The sequence below is a fragment of the Canis lupus genome, chromosome 5 (assembly GCF_003254725.2).
Source record: "Canis lupus dingo isolate Sandy chromosome 5, ASM325472v2, whole genome shotgun sequence".
Lineage (NCBI taxonomy): Eukaryota > Metazoa > Chordata > Mammalia > Carnivora > Canidae > Canis > Canis lupus.
In genome coordinates, this window is record NC_064247.1 from 56,504,512 (window position 1) to 56,518,149 (window position 13,638).

The 13,638-nt window shown below is 52.0% G+C and overlaps 1 protein-coding gene and 1 long non-coding RNA gene across 9 annotated transcripts in view; one reads left to right on the plus strand and one right to left on the minus strand.

The window, feature by feature from the left end:
- The window catches only part of TTLL10 (tubulin tyrosine ligase like 10), a 53,654-nt gene that overhangs the window by 35,182 nt on the left and 4,834 nt on the right, over window positions 1-13,638 (plus strand). For 3 of the 8 annotated variants that reach the window (XR_007410858.1, XM_049110468.1, XM_049110469.1), the window contains exons 2-12: window positions 1,002-1,151; window positions 1,632-1,697; window positions 3,994-4,397; window positions 5,086-5,166; window positions 5,251-5,386; window positions 5,515-5,633; window positions 5,817-5,946; window positions 7,165-7,250; window positions 7,521-7,692; window positions 8,319-8,490; window positions 8,981-9,121. Coding sequence is in view for 7 of the 8 variants with exons in the window: in XM_049110468.1 (XP_048966425.1) it covers window positions 1,002-1,151; window positions 1,632-1,697; window positions 3,994-4,397; window positions 5,086-5,166; window positions 5,251-5,386; window positions 5,515-5,633; window positions 5,817-5,946; window positions 7,165-7,250; window positions 7,521-7,692; window positions 8,319-8,490; window positions 8,981-9,121 (1,657 nt within the window). In the remaining variant the exon portion in view is untranslated. The other 5 variants (XM_049110471.1, XM_049110467.1, XM_049110472.1 and 2 more) reach the window with 4 other exon arrangements.
- LOC125755138 (uncharacterized) lies at window positions 3,991-7,610 on the minus strand. Its single transcript, XR_007410860.1, has 2 exons — window positions 7,494-7,610; window positions 3,991-7,279 (listed from the first exon to the last, which is right to left on the minus strand). It is a non-coding gene; the product is annotated as an uncharacterized LOC125755138 (long non-coding RNA).

Genomic DNA, 13,638 nt, shown 5'->3' on the forward strand with positions numbered 1-13,638 from the left:
CAGAGTTGATATGGGGAGGGAGCACAGATTCTGGAGGGGGTTCTGTGCTCAGGCCACCAAGAAGACCAGGGGCCCCACTCCCCATACCCACCGCTGCCCCAGCAGGCCCAGGCTGGGGGCTTGGCTGGATGAGCTCTCTGACATCCAGGCTGATGCACGGCCACCTCAGGGCAGAGTCAGAGACCATAGTCCAGCAGGACGGACCCCTGGAGCCCCCAGCACTGGCACAAACAGGCAAGGAGCCTGGGGGTGCATCAGCCTCTGTGTGGAGTCAGAGAGGCCTCGCCATTGTGGGGATCATCCACAGGACCTCAAAAGGAGCAGTTTAAGGGATATGTTTGTCTCCTGGGGCCATGTGACCAATAACCACAGACGGGGGGCTTGAAATCACAGAAATGTATTCTCTCACAGTCCAGGAGGCACAAGTCAGAGATGCAGGTGGGGGCGGGGGGCACTCTCTCCCATCTCTAGGGGACGCCCCCTCCTGCCCTTCCAGCCTCCCTGGGCTGTGGCCACACCAGCCCCTGCTCCCGTCTTCACGTGGTTTCTCCCGGGTCTCCTCTCTCTTTCTCCCTCTTGTGAGGATGCAGGGCCTCCAGCTAATCCAGGAGGATCTCCCTTCAAGATCCTTGACCACATCAGCAAATACCCTTTTTCCAAGTAAGGTCACATCTGCAGGTTCTGGGGCTTCAGACATGGGCTCATTTGGGGGCCACCCTCCAGCCCCACAAGTTAGGGTACCATAGGCAGACACAGCCTTGAGACCCACAGGACACTCTGAGGGTAATGAGGCTGTGTGACCGGAGGGCTGACACTACACAGGAGAGGCTGTAGTGACAGGAGATGAAAGAGCACAGGGTCAGGTCCTGGGGTCCTACCATGGATTTGGGGGTCTTCGGAAGGCTGCGGGGTGCTCCTGTGGAGGACCCAAGGCCCAGGTGGGGACCATGCACACCATGGCTCTGGCTCTGGCCAAGCCCCATCCTCCCTCCCTCCCACAGCCCCCTGCCCAGCTCCCCTCAGAGCCTGGCCTCCTGTGCCTGCCCTGCTCCCCTCACCTCTGGGCCACAGGGTTGCTGTTGCCCAGAGACTGTTGCCAGGCCACCACTGTTGTTCCCCCGGCAGAGGACTCACACCACTTTGCTGGGCAGGTAAGAGGGAGAGGTGGGCCAGCGGCGCGAGTCCTTGCTGGGCGTGAGGGCCGTGGCCGCCGTCCTGTGCACCCTCTCCACCGGAGACCCCGTGGGTTCTCTCAGGACTCTGCCCAGGAGCAGAAGGGAGATGAAGGAGGGTCAGGAGAGGGGAGTCCTGACTGAGATGAGCCCCCTCTGGGGGCGACCCACACCCCCAGAGCTGCTGCATGAGGATCACGAGCCCTCGGGCCAGGCCGAGAGGAGTGCACCTTCTGGGGGTGGTGGCTCCTCAGGACGAGCCCCCTTGCCCAGAACTAGGTCTGTCTTCCCGGACCAGCCCCACACAGGCCGCCCTCCCAGAGAGTCCACCCCCAGCCAGGAGGCCCCAACCCACCCAACAGTGTCAGCACCTCCCAGCACCTATGACGGCACTCGTGTGTCTGAGGAGAAGACGCAGGCAGGACCCTGACATCTCCTTTGCTTGGACATGTTCTGCAGGTTCACCGGGGTCTTCCTTTCATCACACCAGGGTGCTGCTTCCTGCCGGTCTTTTTACCTCACCAGGTAAAAAGTTTATTTCAAAATTTACTGTAGAGTCGAGCTGTCCCCTGCCCCCGGCAGTGCGGTCCCTGCTTCCACAGCCCTGTCTTGTCTGGTGGCCATCCTTCACCCGTGGGATCAACGCATGCCCTCAACGTCTCTGACCACAAAGCTTTGTCTCTGTATTTAGAATTATGTCCAGAGAAACCCTGAAAAGTGCAAGCGCTAAGGCAGAAGGCTCACGGAGCCGGGAGGTCTGACACCCGCACCACATGCCCACCTGTCACTCCACCAGCCTTGTGCAGACACCACAATGCACCGCCTGCGTGCCCACCCACAGTCCCTTTTTCTGCCCTTAATCTCTGTTAACTTCAATGACAAGAAACAATAACTCATGGCTTACTTCTCTGTGAAAGTAATAAACCTAGGTTTTCCCACTAGCAGCAGAGCACTCCTATGAAGGCTTTCGTAAGCTGAGATGGCGCAAAGCAAAAAGCCAAGTGCCATTAATTTATATGGAAAAAAAATCTTAGCATTCCCAGACCCTAAAATAACTTCTCTTAGGCTTTTCTGAAACCTTAGGATACGTCTTGCTAGTGGATGCAAAACCCAAATCGAGAGAAGCCCAGAGGGCTGGACGCAGGATGTGGGTGTGCCCCAGGAAGGAATGGGCAGGCCCAGCCGGCTGCTCATTGGCCCTAGAGGACTCGTGGAAATAGGAACACACCGTTTCCCCTTTTCACCTTTCTTTGTAAAAGCAGGTCCTAACGTAGGTCTTCCCTAAAAGTGAAGAGGTATAACCAGGGCCTTCAGACGTCCACATAAAGTTAGGGAAGCCAGCTCAGGTGCAGCCCCATCTCTGCTGTGCTCACATATCCATCAGCTTTGGATGGTGGAGGACAGGTTCGCTCCACTGCACGCAGTCTGCTCTGTCCAGAGCTCACCATCACCCTGTTCTACACCTGCTGTCTTCCTGCCCTTCCCAAGTCACGCCCAAATGCCCCGGCAAGTCCTCGTTGACATGTGACCATCCTCACAGCTGCCCCGGTTAGGCTGTGGCCACTGCCGGCCTGCATTACAGATGAACAAAGTGAGGCCCAGATGCACTGGCCGGGCTGCCCGGGAACTGGCCCAGGTGCTCTGACATGCAGCCCCCTAGCCCCTCCACCTCTCGGGGCTCCTGCCAGTCTGGCGCCCGCAGATGCCAGCTTAGCTCCATTTTCATCCTTCTGCCATCTCTTCGTTCTTCCTGCGCTCTCTCCCAGAACTTCCGACCGTTCCATTGCGTTTTCCATCTCCACGAGCCCTCTCACCCCTGTCCCTTTGTTGTGCCTGCAGCCAACCCCCTTTCAGGAAGCCAGTCTCCTCTTCACCACCTAGCACCTTCCAAGGGTAGGCTCCCTTGGGTCCCGTGTCTCCCACGCACTCACACTATCTGTGTGCGTGACCGTGTGTGGGGCTCTCACACCTGTGAAGGTCTCTGTCAGATGCGTGTTGACTTTGGGGCCACTCACCCATGAGTGCTGAGGGATGGTACTGAAGATTAGTATGTTGGGTGGGGGTTCCTATGCCCCCCAGCAGGACTCCTGGGACTTGCTGCTGGGTTCTGGGCACCTTGTGGAGGGGGCCAGGGTCTTCCAGCCCATGTGGAGATGGCACCCACAGGTATTCTCCCTGCTTTCAGCAGGCTTGTGACCCCCCAGCCATGCCGGGCCGGGGCCAGCACCCACATTTAGCCTCCTCCAAGGAAACCTCTCATTCTGCGTAGGCCAAGACTGAGGCAAGGGATTTGGGGTTGTCCACAATCACTCTGCCCACCCTCAGCCACCAGCCCAGCTCCCATAGTCAGGATGACAGCTCTTCACACTTTATCCCTCTTCTGTCCTACATGGGGATTGACTAGCCTGTTTCTTGGCTGACCAGCTGGTTTGTCTGCAAAATGATCGTCCTTTCTGAGGGACGACTCTCTGCTGGCACCTGCTTTGTCTTGCCGACTCTACAGTGTGCTCGCCTTTCTCCCCCTTCCGTGTTTTCAATGCTTTAGAAAGTCCCTACCTCCCAAGCAGCCCCCAAATTGGGAGGGGACCATTAATAAATGGCTAAAATTCCCTGAAATGTTCCCAAGTTGGCCGCATGGGAAAGGGTGCTTAGAAGGGGACATGGCCATTGGAGCAGGGCCTGGAGCAGCAGTGAGGATGATCTGGACACCTGACTGCCAGGCCTCATGTTGCAGAGCCACCTCAGCTCCGGGGAGGCACCCCACCTAGGGCCAGCATACCCCTCCAGGCCCACAGAGACCTGACAGCAGCCCTCCTTACAGCCGGCACCACCGAGGCCAAGCATGGCAAAGCCAGACAGACGGTCCCTGCAGAGAAAGCCTCGCCTGGGATAAACAGGATGTACAGATGGCCCTGCCTCCACAGGGCACCAGGCACCACAGTCACCACAGAGACAGGAGCCCGCCGCAAGCTGAAGCCCACGTCCAGGACGCCAGGAGGCACTCCTCCCCAGGGCTAGGACCACAGATGGCCCAGAGGCCCCACAGACGGGTTGGGGTGGTGTCCTCCCAGAGGTGCCCTTGCCCCGGGGTTTCCATGCCTGCAGCCCACAGCCATAGCCGCTTCATCCACCGTCAGGGGCCACCCACTCGGACCCATGTTAGTGGGAAGAGAGGCAAGCGGTCCAGGATGGCGGGGGTCCGGCAGAGCCACCCCCGAGGGCCAGGTGAATGCAGCTCCCAGCTTGGCTCCACCCCCATCCTCCAGCCAGTGCCTCGCTGGGGCAGGCATCCCATCCCCAAGGAAAGCAGTCCCATGGGCAGACCACATATAGCCATTCTCTGGGCGAGCGGCCAGAAGAAGGCCATGCACTGGGTATGAGGTCCAGGCCAGCTGAGCAGGGCAGAGGGCAGCACGACTGGGGTCTGAACAGGCACAGGGAGGGAGCACAGCTGCCCTCCATAGTCTGGGGGCACCACCCTGATGGGCAGCCATAGCAGGCATGGCCCCTGCCTGCCCCAGAACCCAGCCTCTGTCCAGGACAGCCTGGCCCCATTTCCCTTGCCTGATGTGGGTCATCCATGACATCATGATAGACATTGTGACCCTCCTGAGCACATCCCAGCACCATGTCTCCTCCCAGGTCCAGCCTCACACCCTAGCCCTCCCCTGCATGGAGTCCCTGCCCTGTTGGTAAGCAGGGACCCTGCCCACTCCAAGTCTGGCCCTAAATGGTGATGACTGCCTGCTGGCCCAAGATAGGTTCAGGCCCACTGGTCAGGACTCAGCCTAGGCTGAAATGAGCCCAGATGACTGGGGGAACTGCCCAGAAGCTGCTAGAAACAGGCAGGATGGCCAGATTCAGGATGGGCACCTCCCCCAGCGCCCCCCCTCGGACCCCACCCTGTTCACAGGCTGGGCCCATGAGAGACCAATGAGGAGCATCCAAGAGGAGCAGCTCCTACACTCGCTGAGCCAGCTGGGACAAGATGCAGGTGGGCTTGGGGCAGGGCTAAGGGACAGGAGAGCCTCCAGCCAGGCCAGAGCCTCTGACCGCAACCCCTCCCACCTGGCCACAGACCTCCTGGATGACACTGATGTTGCCAGGCCTCGGACCACTCTCCTGGAGAGACACCTGTTGGAGGGGGAGAAGCAGCCACACAGCACTGGGCAGGGGCCCTACTTCTACATTGGAGGGACCAATGGGGCCTCCATGTGAGTGGGGGGTGTTGGGGAGTCAGGCTCAAGGCCCAGCCCAGCCTCCACATCCCCACCCCCAGCATGCTTACCCACTCCCAGGTCCCTGAGACCCCCAGGGTCACCGCTGCCCCGTGCCCCTGCAGAATCAGCTCCTACTGCAAGAGCAAGGGCTGGCAGCGCATCCAGGACAGCCGGCGAGAGGACTATAAGCTGAAGTGGTGTGAGGTCAAGTGCAGAGACAACTACTACAGCTTCCGGGAAGGTAGCAGGGGAGGGGCCACGGGCTCTGGCCTGCAGCCAGCAAAATCCTTCTGGTCCTGAACCAGGGGCAAAGGGATGCCATTGTCTTCCATTCTGGGAGGTGGAGGCCATGGTGGGAGGCTGTGGTGGCCTGGGCAGCCCTGGCCCACAGCGCTGCATGCCAGCCAGGACTTTGCCGTATCAGGTGAGCAGCTGCTGTACCAGATTCCGAACAACAAGCTCCTCACCACCAAGATCGGGCTGCTCAGTGCCCTGAGGGAATACTCAAGGGTTGTGAACAAGATCCACAAGACATCACTATGTGCCCAGGCCAAGTAAGCCTGCCCTCGTCCCCCAGGGCACCCACCATCAACCCACCACATATCCCTGTGTCCTTCAGAGCAATAATACGTCGTCCACATACCCTGTCCCATGAACCCATTCACTGTCCTCTTCTAGGCTCCATATGCACCCCATCCAACAGGTCCGTCACTGGTCCTGACCCTCCCTGGAATCCATCCACTCACCGTTCTGTCTCCTTGCCTGCCATCCACTGCATCTACCTACCCCCATGGACCACCCAGTGATCTGTACACACACCCACTGTCGTCCACCCACCCACAACTGTTCCCCCAATCCTCCCATACCCACCACACAGTTGTGCATGAACAACTGTCCACTAATCTGCCTCCCCGTCCACCCCCACCAGGCAGGCAGCCTACCTGCTTACCCGGCCATCCATGACATCACCTTTACCTGTACATATCCAGCTATCCACCTATTTCAACAACTACCCATTTCAACAACTCTAGTCTACTCCCTCCAGGCATCTATCTACCGGAACACTGGCCCATCTACCTACTTCCAAAATCCATTTATACAACTACCCACCTATCCACATCGCCATCTATTCACTTCTCCAGACACCCACCAATCCATTCTCCATACACTACTAAGTAGCCACTCAGGCCAGGCCCTGTGTCCCCCCTGGGGTACAGATCTAGAAAGGACGCAGCATTTTTCCTTGAGGAGCTTACATGGAACAGCCCAGAACACCTCTGGCCACAGAGGTAGATGCTGAGCCATTCCGCCCTAGATGGAAGGATGGCCTGATGGTCAACGACAAGGGGTTAAGGGCACCCCTAAGACAGAGGATGAGGTGTGGACTAGGCAAGCATGTTCAGGGACCTATGCAGACCACTCACTGCATGCTGGACACCGTCCTGGCCTGGGGACACAGCTCTCAACTGTCCGCTCACAGTGCCTGAGCCGGTGTGGGTTGGAGTGCACCGGTGAGGTGGGAGAGGGGCCAGGGTGTGGGTGAGGCAGCCTACAGCCTGTAGAGAGGCCAGGTTACAAGGACCCAGAAAACACTGCTCCTGGCAAGGGAACAGCAGGTGCAGGCGTTGGCTTGTGGGGCAGAGGCAACCAGCTTTCCCATGGATACTGTCCCCCTGCTCCCGCAGGTCAGTCCCCTAGTGAGGCTGGCTGGCCTAGCTGGGGGGAGGGGACAGCCCGCCCTTCGACCCCACCCCACCTCCCTGCTCCCCTAGGGTCCTGAAAATGGAAGAATTTTTCCCAGAGACCTACCGTCTGGACATCAGGGATGACAGAGAGGCTTTTTTCACCCTCTTTGATGGTGAGAGGAGGCTGGACGCCAGGCCTGCTCTGGGGAGATGGGTTCAGGGATGGACAAGGACCAGGCAGGATTAGGGCAGGGCAGGACCCTGCGAGGTCACGGGGGTCGTGGCCATGGAGGGGAAGGGTGGAGCCGGGGGGAGGGGCGGGACCATGGCCTGGAGGGCAGTTGGAGCATGGGTGTGGTCACCCCGGGGCGTGGCCAGGGCCGTGACAGGCGTGGTCAGAGTGGGGCGAGGCTAACCTGGAGCTCACGCAGCTGTTCCTACAGAAAATCAGATATGGATCTGCAAGCCCACTGCCTCCAACCAGGGCAAAGGCATCTTTCTGCTCCGGAACCAGGAGGAGGTCGCTGCTCTGCAAGTCAAGGCCCAGAGCATCGAGGACGACCCCATCTACCGCAAGATGCCATTCAGGGCGCCTCAGGCGCGGGTCGTGCAAAGGTGACATTCAGGCTGGGGCTGACCATGCGCCCCTCTGGTGCCTGGGAGGGCTGGGGGGACCACAGGGCCCATAGAGGAGTCCTTGGTCATGGAATGGGGCTGTCTGTATAGCCAGCAGAGGTGAGGGTGTCACATCTTGTCCAGGTTGCAGAGGAGATGCCTGCTCCTCTATACACACACACACACACACACACACACAGGTTCCTGGACATAGGCCAAGCCTGGGCCCTGCCTCTCTGTCCTGCAGGAAGGCCAGCGTCTCCCCCAACCCCAGCCCAGCCAGCCCCAGCCGTCAGGCCTGGAGCCAGAGCTGACCACCCCTCCCTTGCTCCCTCTTCCAGGCAGTCCTCCCTGCCCACGGGGCCCAGTCTGCTCCCACCCTCAGGGCATCTAGTGAAAACCGCACCTTGGGGCACCTCAGACATGTGCAGAGGGCTGAGATTCAGGGGCCAGGTCTTCCCTCCCAATTCCCTGAGCTGTTCAGGCTCAGAAATGTCCCTTCAGAAGAAAGGGCCCACAGATCACACCCGGGACAACTGGTGCTGAGGAAGTGGTCTAGGCCCAAGTGAGGGCAAGGGAATACAAACTAGGCTGGCCATGTACTCAACCCCCATGCGTCCCCCCAGGTACATCCAGAATCCACTGCTACTGGATGGGAAGAAGTTTGATGTGCGCTCCTACCTGCTCATTGCCTGCGCCATGCCCTACATGGTCTTCTTTGGCCATGGCTACGCCCGCCTCACCCTCAGCCTTTATGACCCCCACTCCAGCGATCTCAGTGGCCACCTGACTAACCAGGTAAGGGTAGCCCATAGATGAGGGCCGTCTCTGCAGCCTGGGGACACAACCATTGCTTGGAACACAGAGAAGAGTTCAGGTATGGGCAGAAGCTCAGACCCAGAAGTGGCCCACTCTCTTTGATGGTGAGAGGCCGCTGGACGCCAGGCCTTCTCTGGGGAGATGGGTTCAGGGATGGACAAAGAGTGGGCACAATTAGGGCAGGACCAGGCCCTGAGAGGTCACGGTGGGGTGTGGTCATGGAGGGGAAGGGTGGAGCCAGGTGGGCCCTGGGTAGAGGTGGAGCCTGGGAAGTGCAGTTGGGAGGGGTCTCCATGAGGAGCTCAGCAAAGAGACCCCTGTGGGCAGAGGTTTCTATGGAAAGTTCTTAATGAGAAGGGTCCACATGGGGCCTTCCAGGAGGATCTGTGGGAGACTTGGTGGTTGAGAGGGTCACTGGAGGGTCTGGGCATCCTGGGATGGTGGTCTCCAGGTGCTGTACTCCCCTCAGTTTATGCAGAAGAAGAGCCCCCTGTACGTGCTGCTCAAAGAGGACACAGTGTGGAGCATGGACCGCCTCAACCGCCACATCAATGACAAGTTTAGGAAGACCAAGGGGCTCCCCAGAGACTGGGTCTTCACCACCTTCACGGTTTGTGTGCTCCTCCCCAACACCAGCCTGTGGGAGGGGGCTCAGGGTCAAGACCCCTTATGGTCGGGGCGGCAGGGCCACTGGACACAAGGTGCTCAGACAGTCCTGGGGGCTGTGTCTGTGCTAGTGTGTGTCAAGTGTGTCTCTGCATGTGAGCTTCTGAGTATGGCAGCTGGCCTCTCGAACGAGTCGCCAGTTACCCGCCCTCCCCACTTCTTCCTTCCCTCCCTCCTCCTCCCCCCTCCTCTCCACTCCTTCCCTCTCCTCCCACCCTTGATAATTTACACAACATGAAATTCACCATTTTAAAGTGTGCAGTTCAGGAATTTTTAGTATATTCACAAAGTTGTGCTATGATCACCACCTGGATCGTCAAACAGAAAGGGCCACACCCATTATCAGACACTCCCCATCATCTCCCCCAATTCTGGACATTTCATAATAATGGAATCATACAATATGTGGCCTTTCCTGCATATGTCAGTACTCCATTCCTTTTTGTGACTCAGTAATATTTCATCATAGGGATGTACAATTTGTTTGGATAAACATTTGTCACCTGATGATGGACATAGGTTGCTCCCATTTTTTGTCTATTATGAGTAATGCTGCTGTGAATATTCATGTGCAAGTTTTTGCATGAACATAGTTTCAGTTCTCTTGGATACATAGCTAGGAATGCTACTGTGAGGTAACGTGGTAACTTATGTTTAACATTTTGAGGAACTGCCAACTGTTTTCCATAGGGGCTGCCATATTTCACATTCCCACCAGTGATGTAGAAGGGTACAATTTCTCCATATTCTCACCAACACTTGTTTTTTTCCCTCCCTTCCTTCCTTCCTCTTTAGTCATCCAGTGGGTGTGAAGTGGTATCTCATGATGGTTTTGATTTACATTTCCCTAATGATCATGTTGGGCATTTTCTCACATGCTTATTGGCCATTTGTAAGTCTGTTTTAGAAAAATGTCTATTCAGATCATTTGTCCATTTTTCTTTGTTAGGCTATAAGAGCTTTTTACAGATTCCAGATACTAGACCCTTATCAAAAATGTGATTTGCATATATTTTCCCCATTCTGTGAGTTATCTTTTCACTTTTTTGATAATGTCCTTTTCCTTCCACAAAAGTTTTCAATTTTGAAGACACCCAATTCATCTATTTTTTCTTTGTTATTCATACCTTCAATTTCATATCTAAAAATCCATTGCCAAATCCAAAGTCATAGAGATTTGTATCTGTGTTTTCTTCGAAAAGTATTACCATTTTAGCTCTTACAGTTAGGTCATTGCCTCATTTTGAGTTAATTTTTGCATATGGTGTGAGGGACTCAACTTTATTCTTTTGTGTGTGGATGTCCAGCTTTCCTGCACCACTTGTCAAAGAGACTGTCCTTGGCACATTAACGAAAATCAATTGATTAGGTATGTCTGGGTTTATTTCTATCAATTCTATCCCATTGCTGTGTGTGCCAGCACACACTGTTTTGATAGCTCTTGCTTCATCCATTCTATGAATGTGTTGTATTACATTGACTGATTTTCCTGTATTACTCTTGCATTTCTGGCATAAATCAAACTCAGAAGTGATATATTAACCTTTAAATATGCTACTGGATTTAATTTGCTAGTACTTCAATGAGTATTTTTGGTCTACACACATAAGCAGTATTGGTCTATAGCACTCTCTTGCATGTTTGTCTGGTTTGAGGTGTGTTTCTTTTCTTCTGTTTTTTGGAAAGCTTGTGAAAGGTTACTGTTAATTCTTTCAATGTTTGGAAGAATTCACCAGTGAAGCCACCTTCTCCTGGGCTTTTCTTTGTGGGAAGGTTTTTTGAATGACTAATTCAACTTTTACTTGTTATAAGTTATTCAGATTTTCTATTTCTTATTGGGTCAAGCTTGTTACTTTGTCCATTTCTTTCAAGTTATCTAATTTGCTTGGCATAGCATCCTATGAACAATTATAATCATTTTTATAATTATTTTCGTCTCCACATAAGGTCTTTCTTTCTTGATTTCTTGAGTCTTCATTTTCTTGGTCAATCTAGCTAAGAGTATGTCTGTTTTGTCAGTCTTTTCAATGAATCAGCTTTTGGTTTCATCTATTTTCTCCGTGGTTTTTCTATTCTCTATTTCATTTGTAGCCACTCTAATCTTTATTATTTTCCTTCCTTCTGCTTGCTTTGGATTTTCTCTTCTTTTTCTAATTTATTAGGGTTAAAAGCTAGGTTATTGATTTGAGATCTCTTTTTTTTTATATGTGTTTACAGCCATAAATTTCCCCCTAAGAACTGATTTTACCGGATTGCATGAGATTTTGTATGTTCTATTTTCATTTCATTTGTTACTAAAGAGTGTGCTGTTTAATTTCCGCAGACTTGTAAATTTTCCAATTCTCCGTCTCGTTGATTTTTTTTTAAAGATTTTGTTTATTTATTCATGAGAGACACGGGGGGTGGGGGCAGAGACATAGGCAGAGGGAGAAGCAGGTTCCATGCAGGAAGCCTGACATGGGACTCGACCCTGGGTCTCCAGGATCACGCCCTGGGCTGAAGGCAGTGCTAAACCGCTGAGTCACTCAGGCTGCCCTCTCTTGTTGATTTTCAATTTCATTCCATTGTGGTCAGAGCAAATACTTGGTGTGATATGCACCCTTCCATAATCATTGAAACTTGCTGTATGTCCCAACATATTGTCTGTCCTGGAGAATAGTCAATGTGCACTTGAGAAGAATATGCATTCTGCTATTGTGGAAGGAGTGTTCTGTAGATGTCTGTTAAGGTCTACTTGGTTTACACTGCTGTTTGAGTTTTCTCTTTCCTGTTCATCTTCAGTTTAAACGTTCTATTCAACACTGAAAGTGGGGTATTGAAGTCTCCAACTATTATTATTGAATTGTCCATTTTGTCCTTCAATTCTGTTTTTGCTTCATGTATATTGAGGCTCTGTTGATAGGTGCACGTATGTTTACAATTATTACATCTTCTGGATCTATCATTTTACAGTGTCCTTTTCTTTATTTTCTCTGATATTAGTAAAGCCATTCCAGCTCTTTTGATACTGTTTGCATGATATACCTCTTTCCATTGTTCCACTTTTAATTATTCTTTGTTGTTGCCCTGAGGATTACCATTAAAATCTTAATTTATATCAATTTAGTTTCAATTAATACCATGTTAATATCCATAGTATTAAAAAAAAAAAACCTTGTTCCTATATAGTTCTTTCCCTCCCTTTATCTGTTACTGTCACAAATTACAGCTCTATATATTGTGTGGCCATCAACATTGATTTATAATTTTTACTTTATTGAGTTGTTTTTTAAATAAAAGAAAAAAAGAATTACCAAAAATTCATGTATATATGGCTTTTAAATTTAACTATGCTCTTTATTTTTTCATGTGAATTCAATTTATCATCTAGTGTCCTTTCATTTCAGCTTGAAAGGACCCTAAGGCAGTTCTACTAGTGATAACCTCTGGTTTTTAAAATCTAGGAACGTCTTGATTTCTGCTTCATTTCTGAAGAATAGTTTTGCCAGATATAGAATCCCTGGATAACAGCTTTTCCTTTCAGCCTCTGAATATGTCATCCCATGTCCTCTGGAATCCATGGTTTCTGATGAGAAGTTGGCTGTGTATCCTGTCAAGGATCCCTTGTGACTCATCACTTCTCTCTTGATTTCAATAGTCTGTCTTTTGAAAGTTTGCTTATGGTATAGTGGATCTCTGCGTTTATCCTAACTGGAGCTCACTGACCTTCTTGGGTGTATAGACTATTTTTTTTTTTAAATCAAATTTGGAAAGTTTTCTACCATTATTTCTTCAACTATTCTTCCTGCCTGTGACTCTCTTCTTCTGGGACTCCCATTATCTATGTTGGTCTGCTTGATGGTGTCTTACAAGTCTCTGTAGCTTTGTTTACTTTTCTTCATTCCTTTTTTCTGTTCCTCAGACTGGATAATCTCAATTGACCTATCTTCAAACAATTCAAATCTACTATTAAGTTCCTCTAGTGAATTCCATTTTTCATTTATTATACTTCTCTTTTTTTTAAGATTTAATTTATATGTTCATGAGAGACAGAGAGAGGCAAAGGGAGAAGCAGGCTCCATGCAGGGGGCCCAATGTGGGACTCAATCCCAGGTCTCCAGGATCACGCCCTGGGCCAAAGGCAGGCACTCAACCGCTGAGCCACCCAGGCTGCCCGTTTACTATACTTTTTAAATCCAGAAATTCTTTGTAGTTTCCTTTTATAATTTCCGTCTCTTCACTGATACTCTATTTGATAAGAAATCATTCTCATATTCTTCTTTAGTTATTTTCAAGTGAGGTCTTCTGGGGGCCAGCAGAAAGCACACAACAAATAGCTACAATTCTTTGCAAATCAAGTACATTCTGTCATCTCCAGTACTGAGAATTTAGACTTTTTTCAAGTCTAGCACTGAGCTAGGAAGTAGGGGATAAAATTATGGCAAGTTAAAATGCTACAAAGCTTGCTCTTCTTACCAAGAT